The 18,583-nt window shown below is 38.7% G+C and overlaps 3 protein-coding genes across 4 annotated transcripts in view; 2 read left to right on the top strand and 1 right to left on the bottom strand.

The window, feature by feature from the left end:
- The window catches only part of LOC139939287 (nuclear pore complex protein Nup205-like), a 34,936-nt gene extending 19,967 nt beyond the window's left edge, over positions 1-14,969 (top strand). The window contains exons 23-38 of one of the 2 annotated variants that reach the window (XR_011786281.1): positions 304-554; positions 1,058-1,249; positions 2,021-2,288; positions 2,540-2,778; positions 4,261-4,452; positions 5,883-6,004; positions 6,494-6,653; positions 7,129-7,261; positions 7,847-8,113; positions 8,285-8,365; positions 8,915-9,081; positions 10,134-10,257; positions 10,856-10,984; positions 11,228-11,325; positions 12,628-14,297; positions 14,384-14,969. Coding sequence is in view for 1 of the 2 variants with exons in the window: in XM_071935040.1 (XP_071791141.1) it covers positions 304-554; positions 1,058-1,249; positions 2,021-2,288; positions 2,540-2,778; positions 4,261-4,452; positions 5,883-6,004; positions 6,494-6,653; positions 7,129-7,261; positions 7,847-8,113; positions 8,285-8,365; positions 8,915-9,081; positions 10,134-10,257; positions 10,856-10,984; positions 11,228-11,325; positions 12,628-12,780 (2,576 nt within the window). In the remaining variant the exon portion in view is untranslated. Of the gene's footprint in view, positions 1-303; positions 555-1,057; positions 1,250-2,020; positions 2,289-2,539; positions 2,779-4,260; positions 4,453-5,882; positions 6,005-6,493; positions 6,654-7,128; positions 7,262-7,846; positions 8,114-8,284; positions 8,366-8,914; positions 9,082-10,133; positions 10,258-10,855; positions 10,985-11,227; positions 11,326-12,627 lie in introns of both variants that reach the window. The other variant, XM_071935040.1, reaches the window with a different exon arrangement.
- The window catches only part of LOC139939294 (alpha-1A adrenergic receptor-like), a 221,726-nt gene continuing 208,625 nt past the window's right edge, over positions 5,483-18,583 (bottom strand). Inside the window, exon 2 of the mRNA XM_071935055.1 lies at positions 5,483-5,751. The gene's annotated coding sequence lies outside the window, so the exon portion shown is untranslated. The remainder of the gene's footprint in view (positions 5,752-18,583) is intronic.
- LOC139939290 (epidermal growth factor receptor-like) overlaps positions 17,493-18,583 on the top strand; it is a 125,022-nt gene continuing 123,931 nt past the window's right edge. The window contains exon 1 of the mRNA XM_071935046.1: positions 17,493-17,793. Within this exon, the coding sequence (XP_071791147.1) occupies positions 17,700-17,793 (94 nt within the window). The 5' untranslated portion in view covers positions 17,493-17,699. The remainder of the gene's footprint in view (positions 17,794-18,583) is intronic.

The raw sequence follows: 18,583 nt of genomic DNA, 5'->3' as shown, positions 1-18,583 counted from the left end.
TACACTAAGTGTGCATGTAGGTCAGCCCTGGTACTAGATCAAATGTCATACTTTTTTCCATCGGACCAAATAAAATGACTTCACCAGTTAACTTGCAAATACAACCGTGCAAAATTGTCTTTAGTGAGAAGTTACCTCTTTCTCAAAACTATGTTACTTCAGAGGGAGCCGTTTCCCACAATGTTGTTACTATCAACTGCTCTCCATCGTTACCAAGTACCTTTTTTATGCCGTTATATATTTTGAGTAATTACCAACAGTGTCCAGTGCTTTTAAAATACTCTTCCCGTTTCCCATCACTAGGCACCCAAGTACGTCGTAAGATCCTGACCTCCTTAGACTGCATCGACCTGGTCCAAGACCTCCCGCCTCATCTACGTCTTGAATACATCGACCCGGCTAAGATGGAGAAGATGATCAGTGCTTGTGAGCAGCCGAGTGAGCGTGGTGTCGCTTCCCTCTGTGATGTCCGTCTCTTACATCATTACTTAACGTTGAACTTAAACAGTCTTCAAGGCTCTTCAGCTGTTGGACAACGGCCTCTTGTTATGCAGGTCAGTAAAAGAATTTAGTTGTTGTAGTATCAACAAAATATAGATTCAGCCAGTGTTCTCCCTTAATGGTGGTCCACAGGCAAAATTCTAATTTAAAACCTAAGGACCAGACGGAGTTCTTTCCTAGTGGTCCGGCTGGCTGGTTCAGTGTTTAAAAACATCTTTATTTCGTTTGAAAAAAAGACTAGTGACAAAACTTGTGAAATGACAACTGCGTTTAGTTCTTAGAATGCAGAAAACAGACCAAAATTACCAGCAATGTGTGTATGATAAAGCCATTCAATGGGAGACTTCATCAATCATTTGTCAAATTCAGAGTTCAAAATGAAGACAGAGTTAATCAAGTGTTTATGTTGGAAAGTTCTAAAAGCAACCTGGGCACACTTGGTTTCTTTTGGGTTAGAAAACCCCAGTGATTTTCAAAGATGAACCGCTACTGATCATCTTTTCAATCTCCTCAAACTCATATTCTCAATTTTGTTTGTGTGTTAATCATTCACCAGGAAATTGAAGCTGTCCTTCTGAACGTAGCAGAGCGCAACAACTTCCGTCAAGTGCTGGCCGCTAAACGTCATAACTTTGACGCTTGGAGGCAGGTGACTGAGGTCATTCTGACGTCTTGTCCTGCTGAAGTCTTACCCTCAGGAGTCAAACAGAAAGTTGTCATTGAACTTCTCCAGGAACTTCTAGCTAAGGTTTGTTGTACTGGACGATGGTGTTAAGTTTTGAAGGCGATTGCTTGTTTTGCATGATGTTTGCCTTGTGAGACGAGAGAAGGACAACATCAAAGATGAGGCATCCTTGGTTTCATTACCAGCAATAAATAATAAAAATAACTACCTTTCTCTGTGTTTGGGCATTGTGCCACACAATGACTGATGAGTGGGCAATTTCTGAAATCAGTTAATAATAATAATAATAATAATAATAATAATAATAATAATAATAATAATAATAATAATAATAATAATAATATTTAAAATTTATATTGCGCCCCTTACATACAAAATGATCAGAGGCGCAGAACACTTGTTAAAAAGCACAGAGTGGAAGAAAAAGACAAAGAAAAAAGACTGGTCACCAGGCCAGTCAGTGCCCAAACAAAAGTATGGCGATACGTCTGTCCCGCCAACAGAGAACTAATTAATTACTTATTACATAGGCCTATCTCTCTTAATATTAGGTTTGCGGTAACACCATGTGTATATCTACTTGCCAAGGAGGATTATGTTCTACTACCGCAGAGTATATTTTCGGAATTCGGGAGACTTCTCAGTTCTAAAAAGAACTGTCCTGTTTTTTAACTACTACCTGAGCGGAAGGTAGGAAATTGGCCGGGACTACTACTTTAGCTTTAGTCTGAAAGCTGAATGTTAGGAGCTCTGGGGTGCAACTTGATTCAAGTAACTGCTCAACACCCGAATGCAGAATGATTCATGAGTTCTTACTTGTTTGATTATGTCCAGGTTTGCAACGAAGATGTGACCCCTGACCTTGCCTCTCCAGTGGGCGGAGTTCTGCTGACTCTCATGGCCTCATTGAGGGAGTGTATTCTCAGCGATGAAACCCAGAGTATTCCACAGTTACTCTCTGCTCAATATGTCCAAGCCTTGGATGGATCCATGATGACGGGGGTCAGGGGTGATGCTCATCAATCACTCAGAGGGCTTGGGGTTGAGGTTGTGGCTTTAACCTCTATCCTGAAGGAGCTGCTGAAGTTCATCATCATATCAGGTGGGGAGTGAGTTGATTGTTAAAACTATATTCTGATTTTCACACAAGCTGCTAAAGCATAAGAAAATCGCTAAGCCCACTAAAGAATGCTTACCAGAATAAGATTACAAGCCTAACAATCATTCCACATGTACCATCTGTGACTGGTATCCTGCTCACATTAGCTGAGCAGAAAACATTTAAGCAAAAGTATGAAATTGTAGTAGCAAGGATAACAAAAACTTGTTATGAATATTTTGCACCTATTGCAGGAGGTAGCCAGCAGAGGGTAAGAGCAAACCTCTACGGAGCTCTCTTAAACTACCTTCACATCCCTCAGAAGCCTAGAGAGATCCCTACCCTTCAAGACAACGCTGTGGTTCTTAACTCAGCTCTACTAGATGAGTATGAGTGTGTCACAGCGTCAAACCTCGCTGTTATGCAGGAGTATGGAGAAGGATTGATGGATCTGGTGTGTCGAGATGCAAGTGATGGTCATGGTGTGGGAAGGGTAAGTTTTGCCGGAAGGCTTACGTCTTTAAAATCGGAAAAACAAAAAATTATTTCACACTGCTTTCCCCTTTCTACAGTTAAGTTGCCCCTCCAGAATGCTCCTCAAGCTTTGCATAGTTACCTAAGAGTAGGTGAACACCCACACTCAACAATCTGTATGAATGTGTATGGCACAATGATACCAGGGTTTGCTCATCTTGAGGTTTCTATACAAAAGCTTGCCCCGAACCATTTAACACAGCAACTGTGTTTATAGTATGAGCAATTCAAATGTAAGCAGTAACTAATGACTAAGCAAGTGGGGTGTTGTGGCCGAGCGGATAAGAGCACCGAACTCAAGCTCTGATGCTTCTGTTCAGCAGAGTGTGGGTTTTGAATCCCGGTCGTGGCACCTGTGTCCCTGAGCAAGACACTTAACTATAATTGCTTCTCTCCTGCCAGGGGTAAATGGGTACCTGTGAGGGCAGAGATGGTTCTTGTGATTGATTTAGCTTACAGTGCTACATATTTGTTGCACAGGCTGTATACTCCCTCAGGGATCTGAGATGGTTTAAGGAATGACATGGCGCAGTGATCAGGTTAAAGTCACCTGGAAATGTAAAAACAAATTTCAAACAGTAGAGAGTATGTTCCTGAACAATAAATTTTTTTGAGTAATTGTTTGTAACGATTTATATGTTTAAAAAAATAAATAAAATTGTGTGGGGAGTGACTTTGCCTCGATCGAACATCGAACACACGTTCGTGCAAGTACATTTAAGTTCTAGTCGTGAGTTTATATGTTTGGAAAAAGTTGTTTTCTTGCATTTTTCCGGCAATGTCGACCAGGTTGCTGCTGGATGCAGCAAAACAACTAAAGATGGGGTCAGTTTGCAAAGTGGTCCGGTCCGACATCTTTTCAAGCGCTGTGTAAAAAACACTTCTGGAATACACTACAAATTTTGACATGAAGAGAAAAGTTCTTTTCTAAAACATAACGCCATCCCAACAATTTTGCCAGCTAGTTGGGAAGTTGAAGAAGGTACCTAAAAGACGTAGCGAACCTAAAGGATCATTAGCCCAACAGGGACAAATCGGGTATTGTTTCAATTTTGAGTGCATGTTTTTAGCTTGCGCCAAGCTTCACTATCTTGTGTTGGCACTGCATGCGATTCATCGCGCATCGATTGGCGTCACAAACAGCGCCCTTTAGGGTCAGGCTTATTTTCAAATTTGGAAATAACATTGAAACTAATTTGTTTAAACCTTATTTAATTGTTTATTCATATTCCACTCATCAAAACACATATTTTAGTGACAGAAGCTTTATTTGACAAAATACCACGTCCAGGTGATTTTAATAATGTTGGAAGCACATTTTGACATGGTGTACAAAGAGCTATATAAAAAAACAAATATTATTGTTATTATTACGCAAGTTATTGTACCAGACATTATTCAAATCTTACTTGTAAATGGCTTATTGTCAATATTTTTATAGATGCTAGCTCTGTCCGTCCTTGACACCATCATCGGTATTGATAAGCGAGGTGATTGGTTAGCCTTCCTATCCACCAAGGGATATCTGCGTCATTTTATTGAGAACCTCTCCCAACAAGATCAAGAACTCCAAGAGTCACTTCAGCCGACCCCGGAACCTCTCAAAGCTCTCTTCATCTTTGAGTCACAAATGGTAAGGAAAGTCATGGATCACACCCATCCCCACTTCTGAAGTCACCTTGGCCTTCTCCTTTCAATATATATCTTGTAGATTTTGTTTAAGATTTGTTTACATTTTGGACCTCATTTATGCCTAATGCAGGCATGCAACTCTTCCGCGTTTCCGCGGAATTCCGCGTTTTTAAAAATATGATTAGCGCTAAAAAAATACATTCCGCGGTTAGCGCGATCTTAAGATAAATTCAACAATGCATCGTAACGCATGGTCTGGCCTCTGCCTCGGTACGCAATCCATTCTACTGCATGGTCAATCTAAAGCCCACAGCAAGCAATGCATACGTTTACACACTGCGTGCGGTCATTAATAGCCGTGTTTACGGTCGAAAAATCTGAAACAGTGGAACGCACCCCGTGGCGCGGGCGAGTTGTGTGCTAAACCAAGTTATTATACAGCCTTGAAATGAGTCTAAGGTCGTGTCTTCGTCTGGTCCCACTGTTTTGCAATAGTATACACGTGTTGTACATGTATGTGTGTGTGAGTTAGTTACCAAACATACATGTATACTGTGTGCTTGTCTCACATTGCGTTACGAAACAGTCTCATCTTCAAACGTCCGTCAAAATGACATCCAAAAGAAAGTATATTTTAGAGCGGGACCGAGTGGTACCTGGCCAAATTAAAGCCATAGATAAAGGAGTAAAAACTACCTGGAAGTGGTTCTGGTTGGGAAAAAAAAAGACGTAGACGGTAAACTGCTCTCCGAAACCGTCCGGAAAGTGGACAAGCCAGGAATGGCATATTGCGTGGTGTGCAAGAGGGAGATTTAACGACGGCAAGCGGGGACAAGTGGCTCGCACCGACCATTGTAAGGTGGCAAAGCATCGGGAGTTGATTAAGTTGAGGAAAAGTAACTATTGTTTCCCAGGTAGTTATGAAATTTGCATAAAATTATTATTCCCCCCCCCCCCCCCCAAGAAAACAAAAAAAAAACAATTTTTTTTTTCTTTTTTTTTTTCTATTTTTTTTTTTGGGGGGGGGATAATAATTTTATGCAAATTTCATAATTACCTGGACAACAATAGTTAGTTTTCCTCAACTTAATCAACTCCCAATGCTTTGCCACCTTCGAATTACGGTGCATACATAGGCAAGGTGTTTTTTCCATGTTATTTTAGTTGTATAAAACACTCCACTTTGTCTTACATGCTAACAATGAACCTAAGAGCATAAAAAACCTCAACACTTTTTAGGGTACCATTGTGGGTCTCGAAAAGTTTCCTCTTTTTTTTTCATCGGGCAGTTGCATGCCTGCTAATGGTACGGGCATACTTTGGGTTTTGTCAGCTTAATGCTGATTTACAGGCAAAGTTATCAAACACGAGTCACATGATTAGTAAGAAAATTAAAGATACCCTTTGTAACATAACTGATTTTCTTTGTAGTCTGTATTGAAGAAGATAGCTCTGAATGCAGTTGGTGCCCAGGCATTGCTACGAGCAGGACTCATGGCAAGACTGTCTGCGTGTCGATTCCTTGACCTTCGACCTGAACATAGCACACAAAGGTTAGTACCAATGATGAATAATTTTTCTCAAAGAGTCCTACTCCACGTAAGCTTGTTCAGTCATAGCGTACATCTTTGTTTTTGACTGAAAAAAGGATGCCTTGCAAATGAAATCCATGCAAGTGATTTCTCAGGATTTTTTCCTGATTTCATAATTATATCACTACACACGTTCTATAAACGGACAATTATTTTGCTTTGGGTATGGTCTAGATTTAGGTGAAATGAGGCCAGGCTATGACCATCCCACCCAATAGTTTGCTGAAGCCAACTAGAACCTGCTGGTCGAAATGTTGAAAACAAACCGAACGGCTCTTCTGTGAGCCAACACTCCTTCCAAAAAGACTTTTTCACATCGTTGTAACCCACAAGAATACTAACAAATGACTATGCATAGTTAACCACTGTTTTAGAAATGCACTGAGCCTTGTTGTTGTCCAACTGTTGTTTATTTGACCTTTACTCTCTGACCTGTGTTTGACCCTACAGCCGGTTACGAGTAGCATCTTCCAGCCTGGAGCCAGTAGAGGTTGAGACATTCATTCCTGGCATCATGCAGCGCTATCGTCAGCTTCTGTTCCCTGTCTTGAGGTTGTGCTTAGCAGTTCTCACGTCACTGGGGAGTCAAAATAAAGAGGCAGCCAATCAGGTGAGAGTCTCATGATAACAGACCCCTTAGGTTAATCAATACAAACATCTCAAATCACTTCTGCATTCATCTCAAGGTTACTTGTCATTGCATTGTTTCTCCATGGATGGAATTATTGTTCTCATAACATTACACACAAAAAACATTGGAAGAAATGTGCTTTATAAAGTTTTGTGTTACAGGCATAACATTCTTCCTACTGTAGTCTGATTTCCAATTTGATTTTTGTCAAATTGATGATACCTAAAAAGTCCATTAAAGCCTGCACCATGGGCGTATGTAGGTCAGCCCTTTTTTCCAAGAACCAAATAGTATGCCTAGAAATTGGTTCTTATCACTGATTGGAACCAGTAGAAACGGTCGAACGGTCCTGTTTAAGCATTCTAGGAAAACAAGTGTAGATTCACACCCCTGACTTAAGTGTATTATTTCATGATGTAGGACTAGATTATTATTGTCATTGTGTATCTTTCAGGTGTTGCATTTTGTGGTGTCCCACTCTGAAGTCTTCACAGCCATCTTGAGAGAACAACATACAGAACTTAAGTTAGAGTCACTACAGGAGCTTGCACTTGCCACCAGCGTCATATGTACTGTTGCAACAGACAGTAAGTGTTTCTGTTTTACCTTTTTTGTGTCACAGGCATAAGTTAATTGGAGTGTGTTGGCTAAGTGGTACAGTGCACTGGACTCAAGTTATGGTGTTGTCAGTTTGGTTTCTCGTCCTGGTCATGGCACTTGTGTCCTTGATCAAGAAACTTGCACCGCATTCAAATTGGCGGCTACGGCTATGATCGTGCTAAGGGTGTTGCTAAGGATGTACTCTACTTTGACACATGAAGATACGGAAATCTAGCTGTAGCCGGAGCTGTATCCACCAATTTGGAAAATTCCTCAGAATTGCTTTTTTCTTCAAGCATAGTTTCACTGTTCTTCCCATGTTTTGGCCGATATGCACAAAATGTGCCAACAATCCAATTTCTGTATATATTATTTGAGCAAACATTTAGAATGCTCCAGATTTCACAGTCGGAATTTTAACACCAAGTAAAAAAACATTCCAATACCTCGTTTCAATTCAGCATCCTTCAGCCAAACTTAAAAAATTTGGCTCCAGAGCCCTAGAGCTTTTTAAAATCCTAGGGAGTATCTTGGGACAGATGTTGACAATTTATTGCTTTTTTCTCCCACAGTTACGCATTACGACCTCCCAACCTCCCAATTCTCATCTAGCCACGTTCCCCTTCAGACTCATCTGAGTCGCATCCATCGGCAAATCCTCGCTCTCGTCCCACAATTCTGCTCGTTGGATTCCCGTCTGCGAGAACTCAAAAGGCTGGACAATACCACTGAGAAGTCCGAGGCTACAAACGCCCTATATCAAGAGAGCTCGCGCCAGGTTCTCCTGGAGATATCCAGGAATGTGATTGGCTACTGCAAGAATATTGTTGTCCAATCAGGTATAAGGATACATATTTTGAGATTTGTGGGGTTTAAAGGGGGATCGTCGTCCTGAATTTTATATTTTGAGTTCTGAAATAACCTCATGTGCCAAAGTTTAGTTGAAAATGTTTGGGTCTTTTCAGCATGAAACTTTAACAATGAGGAACAATATTTGTCTGTGTCTTCAGGTACAACGGCTAAAGATAGTCAGGTGCTTTTCACTCCAAGCCTGCAAGAAGTAACTGTCAGAGACTACCACAAAATGGAAAGTAAGTTGAAGCAAAAAATAGACCAAGTCTTAAAGGTTGGGACATAGATCTGTGTTTGTCAACATTATGAGGATTTATAGCCAAAGATATAATGAAAGATGCAATAAAAGTCAGATGTGAAAGTTTCAGCTGAAATCAGTGTCTGCTTGCTGTCACAGTATTTTCACAATAACGTTGAATCCATTCAAGTTTAGTGAGGTGACAGCGAGTACCAGAAGCATCTCTGGCCTCAGAAATCTGAGAAACTATTCATGCTTAAATCATTTCTCAGATTCAAATGTCTTTGGGTGAAAAAGTATTTGAATCATATCGCTTTGAAGGGAATCCTTGCTCAAAATTATTTATACAATCATCAGCTGCAGTGCCTCTCATCAAGTAAGTTTCTATGGTCCTTCATTATTGGTGTATTTACCAATCTTTGACCCTACCTTTAAATTACTTACCGACAATCTAGGTAACTCCCTGAAAAAGCGCTTGTCAAACCAAAATGTATATCAAAAAAAGAGTAGTAAAGACTTTCCTGACTGATCGGTTGCATCTCCATTCAAGGTGTTCATCTGTCTTCTCTGGACCTCGCCAAGCCTCCAAGTCTTGGGATCATTGTAAGGCACTTACGTCAAGCAGTCAGTGAGTTCACCGCCACCAAGGACAGCCATCACCAGCATCTACACAAACTCAAGAATGTCGCTGAACTATCCACTGAGGAGCTCAAAGAGGTTAGATGTCTAACAGACCTGGGGTTGATCCTAACTTAGGATTAGCCCTAGTACTCTTTAGGAGTTATTAAAAACATTTGGCTAGTCCTTAGTTTGAGATGAGATTATTTGTAAAGACACTGGACACTATTGGTATTTGTCAAAGACCAGTCTTCGCACTTGGTGTATCTAAACATATGCATAAAATAACAAACCTGTGAAAATTTGAGCTCAATTGGTCATCGAAGTTGCGAGATATGAATGGAAGAAAAAACACCTGTGTCACACTGGCAAGTTGTGTGCTTTCAGATGCTTGATTTCGAGACCTCAAAATCTAATTCTGAGGTCTTGAAATCAAATTCGTGGAAAATTACTTCTTTCTCGACAACTACGTTACTTCAGAGGGAGCCGCTTCTCACAATGTTTTATACTATCAACAGCTCCCCAATACTAGTTACCAAGTAAGTTTTTATGCTAATAACTATTTTGAGTAATTACCAATAGTGTCCACTGCCTTTAACTCTTTGTGAAGTCTACCCCTTGGCACCAATGATGTCACAGTTTGTTTACCACGTTGCAGACGAATTAGAAACCATCGTTTCTATGCTCAGCGATCGGAAATGCTTTACGCAGTTCTAAGCAGTACGATAAACTAACTGTGACACCAATAGTACAGGGGTCTGGACTTTTCATTTATCGTCCTTGACTTTCATATTTTCTTGAAAAAGACAAACTCTTAGAAGATGTTTTATACAATGTAATGTGTGTACCTATAACATGAACTGCACATAGCATTCTATGCGTAACTTTAAATCGTATGGAAGGATATTGCACTTTTCTTCAAAGTTTCTCCAAAGAAGGATAAACAGACGCCTTGCATAAACTATGACATTACAAGCCCAAACAGTCCTATTACTGAGGTCAAAGGAAGGGCTATCATTGGCTGAGAGTTGGGCGTGGTGCATTCACCCTTGCTTGGTTCCATTGTTTGACCTCAGCAAGGGCAGCCTATTCAAGGTGTCTGAAGGTTCACGATTGACATAATAAAACCCTCTCTCAATTTCGTTCCACAGCTTGTTCAGACAATATCAGGCTCCGAATCAGAGAAGCTTCTATCAAGTCAACGTCTTCAACTGGCGACCAGGAAACTAGCCGATGTTGTCCGCCAGAAAGCTGACGAGTTGGCCCTGCTTTACTGTATCCTTTTTACATATTTGTTTATTATAGAGTTTTGGCTCAAGGATAAACAAGTGGGAGTTATATCAAAACTCATTTCATATTTATGCAGAATATCAAAACTTTACCATTAAATTGTTTTCCCCAATTTATCAGAAAAGACTGACAACTTGAGTTGTTATTTTTGTTTCACGACAGATGATGCTGTTTCAAAACTTAAAAAAATTAACAACTTTTGCAACACACAAAATATGCATAAAAGAACTGCAACATGTGAATCGTTTGTACATAGCTGTTGTTTATGACGGGTGATAACTTTGGGTCTTGATAATAATTCATTGGTATCTTGTAACTTACTATTTTTTTAATCAGTTTACAATCTATCATATCAAAGTTTATATTCTTATAGTTTGGTAATTTGTTTTAGTATCAATTCGGAATTAAATTAAGCCATCTTTTTGAAATAATGATATCAACTGTTGGAATAAGGAAATTCACAGATCAGTTGAAGGAAAAATGTCTTAAAAAATTGAGAATCTAACTAGAATTTATTTAGAATGTACAGCTCTATTTCAGGTAAGGTTATAGTGATATTACAATCCTGAACTAGGAACTACAGATATGATAGAGTGTAGTATGTTCCTTGTCTGGCGCCACTTAGAGTTCTATCTTGTATATTGTCAACCCTCCAAAGATAGCATGTTACATCAGTTCACTCTACCTAGGCAATCACCAAGGAATTTAGCTGGTAAGATTTGAATCAAATGTCCTTTGGTTTTTCTTTTTCTCCCTTTCTATTTTATGATAAACAACAAGAAACAATGATAAAACTCGGTAGATGAGCAGAATCTACCGTTCGAAACGTCCAGACCGTACCAGCTCTTTACAAAAGAATTTGAGAAGCTTTACTATCAGGGATTATTCAACATGCATGGACATATTCGCTCTGGAGTTTAGGCTATGTCTCATTGTTTGTGTTTACTCTGTTCAGACCCATACAGGTTCCTGATTGATGGTGGAGGGGATGATCCGAGTCGTACACCCATCAGTCCAGTCTTACAAGGCATCAAAGATGAAGATATCAAACAGGTAAGTAAGACCAGTTAGAGACCATTCATTTCTGTATAATCCACATAATAATATTGTTTATTTCCTGAATCAAATTTTGTCAGTGAAAATGTAAGCAGAAGTTACATTAAATCGAACAATTATTTAGTTTATGTGTTAAGAACTTGGGATGCTATGTTTAAACAAATATTCTACTTTTGAAAACTTTATCCGGACATGCCCTTTACTTTGACCTCTTTGTGTGAATGGAAGTAAGGTCAAATCTTGCGGCATCTATTGGCATTTTGGTACATACAAGCCACTTGTGGTCGCGATGTTCTCTTAAGAGACTCACCACTGCCAGAAGGACAGAAGGGAAACGACCGAAATTGAGTTGGTCACTCCTCAGTGGGAGTGGTTAATGGTTAATGGTAGGTCTTGGTTGAGCAGTGTAGCGCATCAAACTCGAATTCTGATGGTATATTCATCAGAGTTTCAGTTGTTACTGTATTTGCTGACCAGCAAGACTGTTGTGTATTTCTTACCAGCAAGACTGTTGTGTAGCTTTCTGTCTAAAAGTCCTAGTCTACTGTTTGTATTAGTTTATTGTTTGGATGAGTGTTTGCTGATTACTATTTGTGTATTGAGACCTGCTATTATATTTTGTTCAATTGTGGCTCGTCTTGACCATACACATCCATGGTTCACAATAGTGTTATTTTTAAATCTCAATGCAATGTATTGAGATTAAAAATGCATATTCATGTCATGAGGGACCATCGCCTACAAGCCTTTCTTCTTAAATGGATCCCTCTGCAGTGTCACGTTTGCTTTGCATCTAGTTCTTCAAGTCTTTGTTTTGATACATTTACTTTGCATTTTGTAATGATTTTTTTGGATGAAACTTATTTACTTGGTGAATAATCATGTTTGGTTTTGAAAGCTTTACTGTTTAATCCGGAGCATTGTAAATGGTTTTCTGTATGATTTTTGAGAATGTGTTTTTTAATCTTATGCAAAATATGACTAAAGGTATAGGCCTAATATCATTTTAGTTTTAATTAGTAATGTTAGGGAGTTTGTTTGTTTGTTTGTTTGTTTGTTTGTTTGTTTGTTTGTTTGTTTGTTTGTTTGTTTGTTTGTTTGTTTGTTTGTTTGTTTGTTTGTTTGTTTGTTTGTTTGTTTGTTTGTTTGTTTGTTTGTTTGTTTTTTGTTTTTTGTTTTTTGTTTTTTTTGGGGGGGGGTGTGGGGGGTATTGTATCTGATTGGATAGAGCCCTGATTATTAAGTAGTAATGATATAATTTATTCACTAATGAAATCCTGTGCATTATTTCTAACCCAGCTCCAGATGGATGCAGTGAGCTGTCTGAGTGACATGCTGCTCAAGAGAACCAGAGAGATTGAAACTCAATTCAGTCGAGGCCAGTCACGCTACACTTTCATCTCTGTGCTAGTACGCCGCATCAAGCGTCTTCTAACTCTTGGAAATCGCTGAATCTACCCGAATAAATTGAGAAGTGTGTCCCCCCTGACCATTCACACTTGAGTGGTACGTCGCATCACACATCTTCTGACTCTGGGAAATCGCTAAATCTACCTGAATAAACTGAGCAGTCAAGACTGGGACTTGACCCACACTCTGCTGTTTAGAAACACCAGAGCTTGAGTCCGGTGTGCTTGACCGCTCGGCCGCGACACACCTTGGTCATTCAATTTGGAACCACACTCTGCTAATCAGAAACACCAGAGCTTGAGTCTGGTGTGCTTGACCGCTCCGCCACGACACACCTTGGTCATTCAATTTGGAACCACACTCTGCTAATCAGAAACACCATGAAACACTTCGCTTATTTCATCTGCCAGGGGGACGCTGTTCATTGACGATTGTAAATAGTTGTTAATACTTAACCGCTACTCTTTATAAGTTCTGCCTTATGTACTAAGAGTATCACAAGAACAGATGGACTGTTCTGGCAAAAATCGTAGGGCTTTTATAACATACAGTTTAAGAAGGTTTTATTCAGGATTTGGTATAAGGGTGTCCAAATTTGATGGACACTTATAAACTGGATGTCGAATACATTTATATATAAATAACAGATGGAAACACTATGACTTTTAATGAACGTCTGTTGCATTTTATAAATAAACAAGGTTATTTCTTTGTGTTTCTTGATAAAACTTCCACACGCTCAGTTTGTTCAACACAGTCTTGCTCCCCTGGTCAACCTAGTGTAGCAAACTAATAAAATAAATTTGACGGACGTCTGGGTTGGGGGGGGTGGTCTTTTTACATGTGGAGTTGTACAGAGAAGGGGATGTTGAAATAACCACTGAAAAGATATGCATTAATTGACATGGTATCATTGATACAACAAATCTTGCTTTGGCCATTTTGAGTGTAAGTAACTGGTAACTTTATTCTGGTAAGCATAATAGTGTTGTGCTTAGCTACTTTCTGTGCTTAATCAGCCCAAACCTTTGCATATTATAAACTTGTCCATTTTTGTCTTTTATGCATGGTCTGATGCATAACAATTTATTGCTATTTTTTGTGTATACAAATATTCAAATCCTGCAAAATGTGTTAGGTCCACCTCTGCATGATTGTGTTGTCCAAAATGGATTAAAGTGTATTTTTTATTATATTATTTTCCTGCGAAAATAGAGTTAGCTAAAACGACCTACGGTATAAATGCAAAATAAAAAATGAATGGCCTGACACTTCGACCCTAGCAGAGTCGTTCTCGAAGGCTAGAAAGACTTTTCTAGGGTCAACACGTCAGGCAATTTTCCTCTGAAACAAATGTGAGGTTTAATTATGTCATTCTTATTATTCTATATTTCTGGTACTGACACCAATGGTTCCTGGAAAGTAAACTTAATCAATGTAGCATGCATGTCTGAGGAAACTGGTCCACAAGGGTGCTTGCTTTGTGAACCAAAAACACTGGGGTTAACCCCTACCATTTCACTGTAGCTTGCATGCCTGAGGAAACCGGTCAAACAAGGGTGCTTGCTTTGTGAACCAAAAACACTGGGGTTAACCCCTACCATTTCACTGTAGCTTGCATGCCTGAGGAAACTGGTCCACAAAGGTGCTTGCTTTGTGAACCAAAAACACTGGGGTTAACCCCTACCATTTCACTGTAGCTTGCACATCTGAGGAAACTGGTCAACAAGGGTGCTTGCTTTGTGAACCAGAAATACTGGGGGAACTTAGTGTTCCACAATAAGTGTTCTGTAGCCGATTTCACAAAACGCTAGGATTAATCCTATCTTGAGTTAGGATGAGTAAACCATCCTAACTTAGGATGGGTTCAATGCGTCCTATGCCTTATAGATATGGAATTTAAATCGTCCTAAGTCGTAGGATTAATCCTAAGTTAGTTTGGTGAAATCAACAGCTGTATTTTGTGTGTACATGTCCAATGTCCCATTATTAAAGGAAGGGTCATAGATAAGTAAATACTTCAGAAATTAATGACCATAAGAAAGATACTTTGTGAGAAGTGCCGCAGCTGTTGAGAGTGTAAACTATTTTGAGAAAGGATAATTGTTTACCCAAATTATTTGAGTTCTCAGATTTTTGAGGGTTGGTGTCCGTTTGTGAATGCTACAGCCAGAGATGCTGTTGGTACCCTCTGTAACCTCACTAAATGTGGATAGACTTAAAAATACTTATGGAAAAATAGTGACAGATTGTCGCTGTTTTCTTGACCAGTAAGACACTGTGTCAGCTAAAACTTTCACCTGTGATTTTTTATTGTATCTTTCTAATTTGCTTATAAATTAGCTTCATGTTGACAAAAGCAATCTATGACCCTACCTTAAATTTGTTCAATGGAAACTGTGTATTAAATTTACTACAATAAACTTTTATCAAATCTTAAAGTTAGTATTGAAGGAAATATTTTGCACAAATCTTGTATTAAATTCATTTTGATAGAGTATCATTTATCGCATTTGAAGTGTTTGATTTTGTTTCGCATCCCTGCTTGGTTCATACACAGACACTATGATTTTCACGAAGTGGATGTGATGTCACATGTCTGTAATTTTGTGTCTGAGAGGGCAAGGCCAGTTTAATTTCGAAAAGGGAACTTCCACTAGAAAATCTTAAAGTCTATGGGGAACTTTGGAAAAGTCACCAGGACCAAGCCAATGGTTAAATCCCAATCATCATTTTGGAATTGTTTGAAACGGCAAACTGTCTATATACATAAATGTAAGCGAAGCCATCTTTTAAAACTACAAAAATTGACCAACGGCTTTCAATAAGTCGACCAAAAAAATATTCTTATCGCACCTAAATCGTGGTTGCGTTTGAAGGGATACTGTGGTCTTTAAAAACATGCCAATACAAACTTAGTTGCTAAGTAGCTGTTCATAATGTATACCATTTTGAGGAACGATTCTCTTCTGAGGCAAGGAATGTGGTTTTTGAAACGACCAAACGGTAAAAAATGGTATGATTTGCCTTCAAACTCATTCCGCGCCGATGACCCACCGTTCTTAAGAGTGTATTTCACGCTAACAATATCATGTCTAAAGAACGTCTTAAGGCGACCGTCTTTGGAGATTTGAATTTCGGCGGTGTCCGTTTGTGATTGTTACGGCTCTAGAAAACCAACTCGAAGACATCTTAAAAGTTCATGAAAACACATAATAATGAATTATTTATAAAGAAAGAGTCCACTTATGTTGTAAAGAAGATACGGGTTGGCCTTAAAACGATACTTCCTTGTTTCGTTCCCTATTTCTTACTGCTTATTATCGTCTGCAAAAAAAATTGTTAAAGATGAGCGTGAACTTTTTGGCCAATTTGCGTTTTCTTTTGATCAGAGAAAAGGCAAGGTGCACGCACTTAATTTCAAAGTGAATTAACTGAATTAATATTTGTAGGCTTACCCTTTGTATTTGTTTGTTTGATTGGTGGATTGATTTGTTGATTGACAACTTATTCACTGCTAAAAGGGTAAATAATAATGAGCTATAATGAAGTTTTCAGCTTTAAAAAATTGGACCAGTTGCGGCAAGTTTTGGCAAAATATAAATTTGGCTAGCTATTGTAAACTACTTGCCAACCAAAAGGAAAGGGAAAAGCTGAAGACTGAAGGACTTGTGATTGATAATCTTTAATATCCACATTATTATTATTATTTTTCCGGTAGGAAAATAACACTCTGTGCTTCATTGTTTGAGGAGACTAGATACATTTGGGGTTTAAAGTTGGCTTGGGAAGTTGGCAAGTGGTTCACGAAAACTGGCAGCAAATCGGTTTGGGAAATGGCAACTTTTTTGTCTTTTTGTTTTCTGGGGTAGCCTTCGGCTGACCTGCCTTGAAAAGAAATGTGAAGTTTCGTTAGCCGAAAATATGTTTGATTGGTTTTCAAAAGGTTAAGAGACTTTAAAAGTCATATTTCATATGGATATATTGTTTGAATAATTAGCATTTAGCGTTAGTTGCAACGGGGGTGTATTATTTTGTGATGCACCCTTGGTGAGGATGGACCCACAATATACAGCCCGCCCTCTGTCACAGGGACAGTGCCCCATTTCAACTTGTGGCTGGGGCCGGCAAGGCGCGGTCTGTGGTAGTACCGTAGGGAATCCGTTTGAGTCACAGTATCCATGATGTCTGGTGGCCATGTGATTGTTCTGTGTGACATAAGTTTCAAAACTCCTATTAAGTGTATAATTATAAGCTTGTTTTTAAACTTGCCATTGCCGTGAAACAATTATTCCAGGCTAAATCATTTTCCCGACATGGGTTTCTTAAAATTAGCAGCCTTATCACGCAATACAATTTACAAACATATCAAGATAAATTAAAATATAAGAAAAAAAGAATATTCGCTTTCAAAATGTGCACGTATTGCCTTTTTGCAAATGTATTTTGTCCTACTAAATAACCTAGTCATCATCCCATGTTAGATATTTGAGTCATGTTTACAAAATTCAATTCACTGCCACTGGTAATTGTTAAGACCAATTTGTACAAATTGCGAAACCAATATGTCCCTACCGAATAAATATGTAGAGCAAATAATTTCTAAATCAAGTCGAGCTCCTCCCCCTAGTTTAAAAGTTTCCTGGAAGTCGGTCATTCTTAATCACGTCTGATGACGCAGTGTTGAATATTCATAACCTAATACAGCTGGGGTTCTCCGGCACCCGCCTCCCAGTGATCACTCAACCATAACAATAACTGGGTACCAGTCTATCACCTAGCTCACTAGCTGCACTACTCGCTACACAAAGTTTACGAAATCATTTCCGGAAGCTAAATGGACTTATGTAGCACACGTTGATGTAAGTTAATAACTAGTATTGTGCCACAGTAGAACAACATTTCTCGAGACATTTTAAACTGTTTTAAAAACCCTGGATAGAAGCTGTAGTGACGGCAAGATGACTTCGAAGTATTCTTTCATATTCCTGCTTTTTTGTGGATTATTTCTGAGTGGAGTCGTGGGAGATATCATAGCCAACAAGGATGAAAAAGGTAAGATTTTTTAAAACGTAAACTTGTGCGAGTGTTGTCTGTGTCGTCACGGTCATGTCATGTGGTGGTGGGTACGTGCATTTTTTATGCCCAGATTTAAAAATAATTCCCCCCTAAAGGTTTGGTTTCGATTTGTGCAGTGTTACACATGTTCCTGATGTTGTTCAGTCTCAGTTTTGTATTTGTCATTTTGATTTATATTGTTGAGTTATCGTGTGATGAGTGATGACAGTTCCTCAGTTTTTAAATTCCATATTGTTTTCGATCGATAGATCTGTTTTACTCAAGTATGTAATGATTTTTTTTATTTTTATGGAATGTTATTTTATAAGTTAATTATTAACTTTCTAAGACCAAAACTAGCACTTAAAAATATCTGCTATCGTATCAGCAAATGTGTGGATTACAAATGCAAAAAAGAAAGTGTTGACAAATACTACATCCATGTGTATCTATACTTAATTAAAAGCAAATTAGCTACAAGTTTTACAACTTATCTAGAGCCCCAAAATCTATAAAATTCATCACAATTCAAACCTGCAGCTCTGCAAAGATACATGTAGTTAAACAAAATGGGTAATAATATAAATAATACTATAGTTTTTTTGTTTCAGTTGTAAATATCTGGATAAATACCTTTTTACAACTGGTGGTACATGATAAATAAGGAAAAGTTTCCGTATGGCGCCACCACTTTTTCATTCGATATGAAATAATATAGTATCTAATTTACCTCAATGAGCTCTTTTTGTAAAAATGAGGGAAAAAGTGGTGGCGCCATTGTCCATAA

This window comes from Asterias amurensis, chromosome 7 (assembly GCF_032118995.1).
Source record: "Asterias amurensis chromosome 7, ASM3211899v1".
In the NCBI taxonomy this organism is placed as follows: domain Eukaryota; kingdom Metazoa; phylum Echinodermata; class Asteroidea; order Forcipulatida; family Asteriidae; genus Asterias; species Asterias amurensis.
The sequence above is the reverse complement of the archived record's forward strand: the minus strand, read 5'-3'. Positions and strand labels throughout refer to the sequence as shown.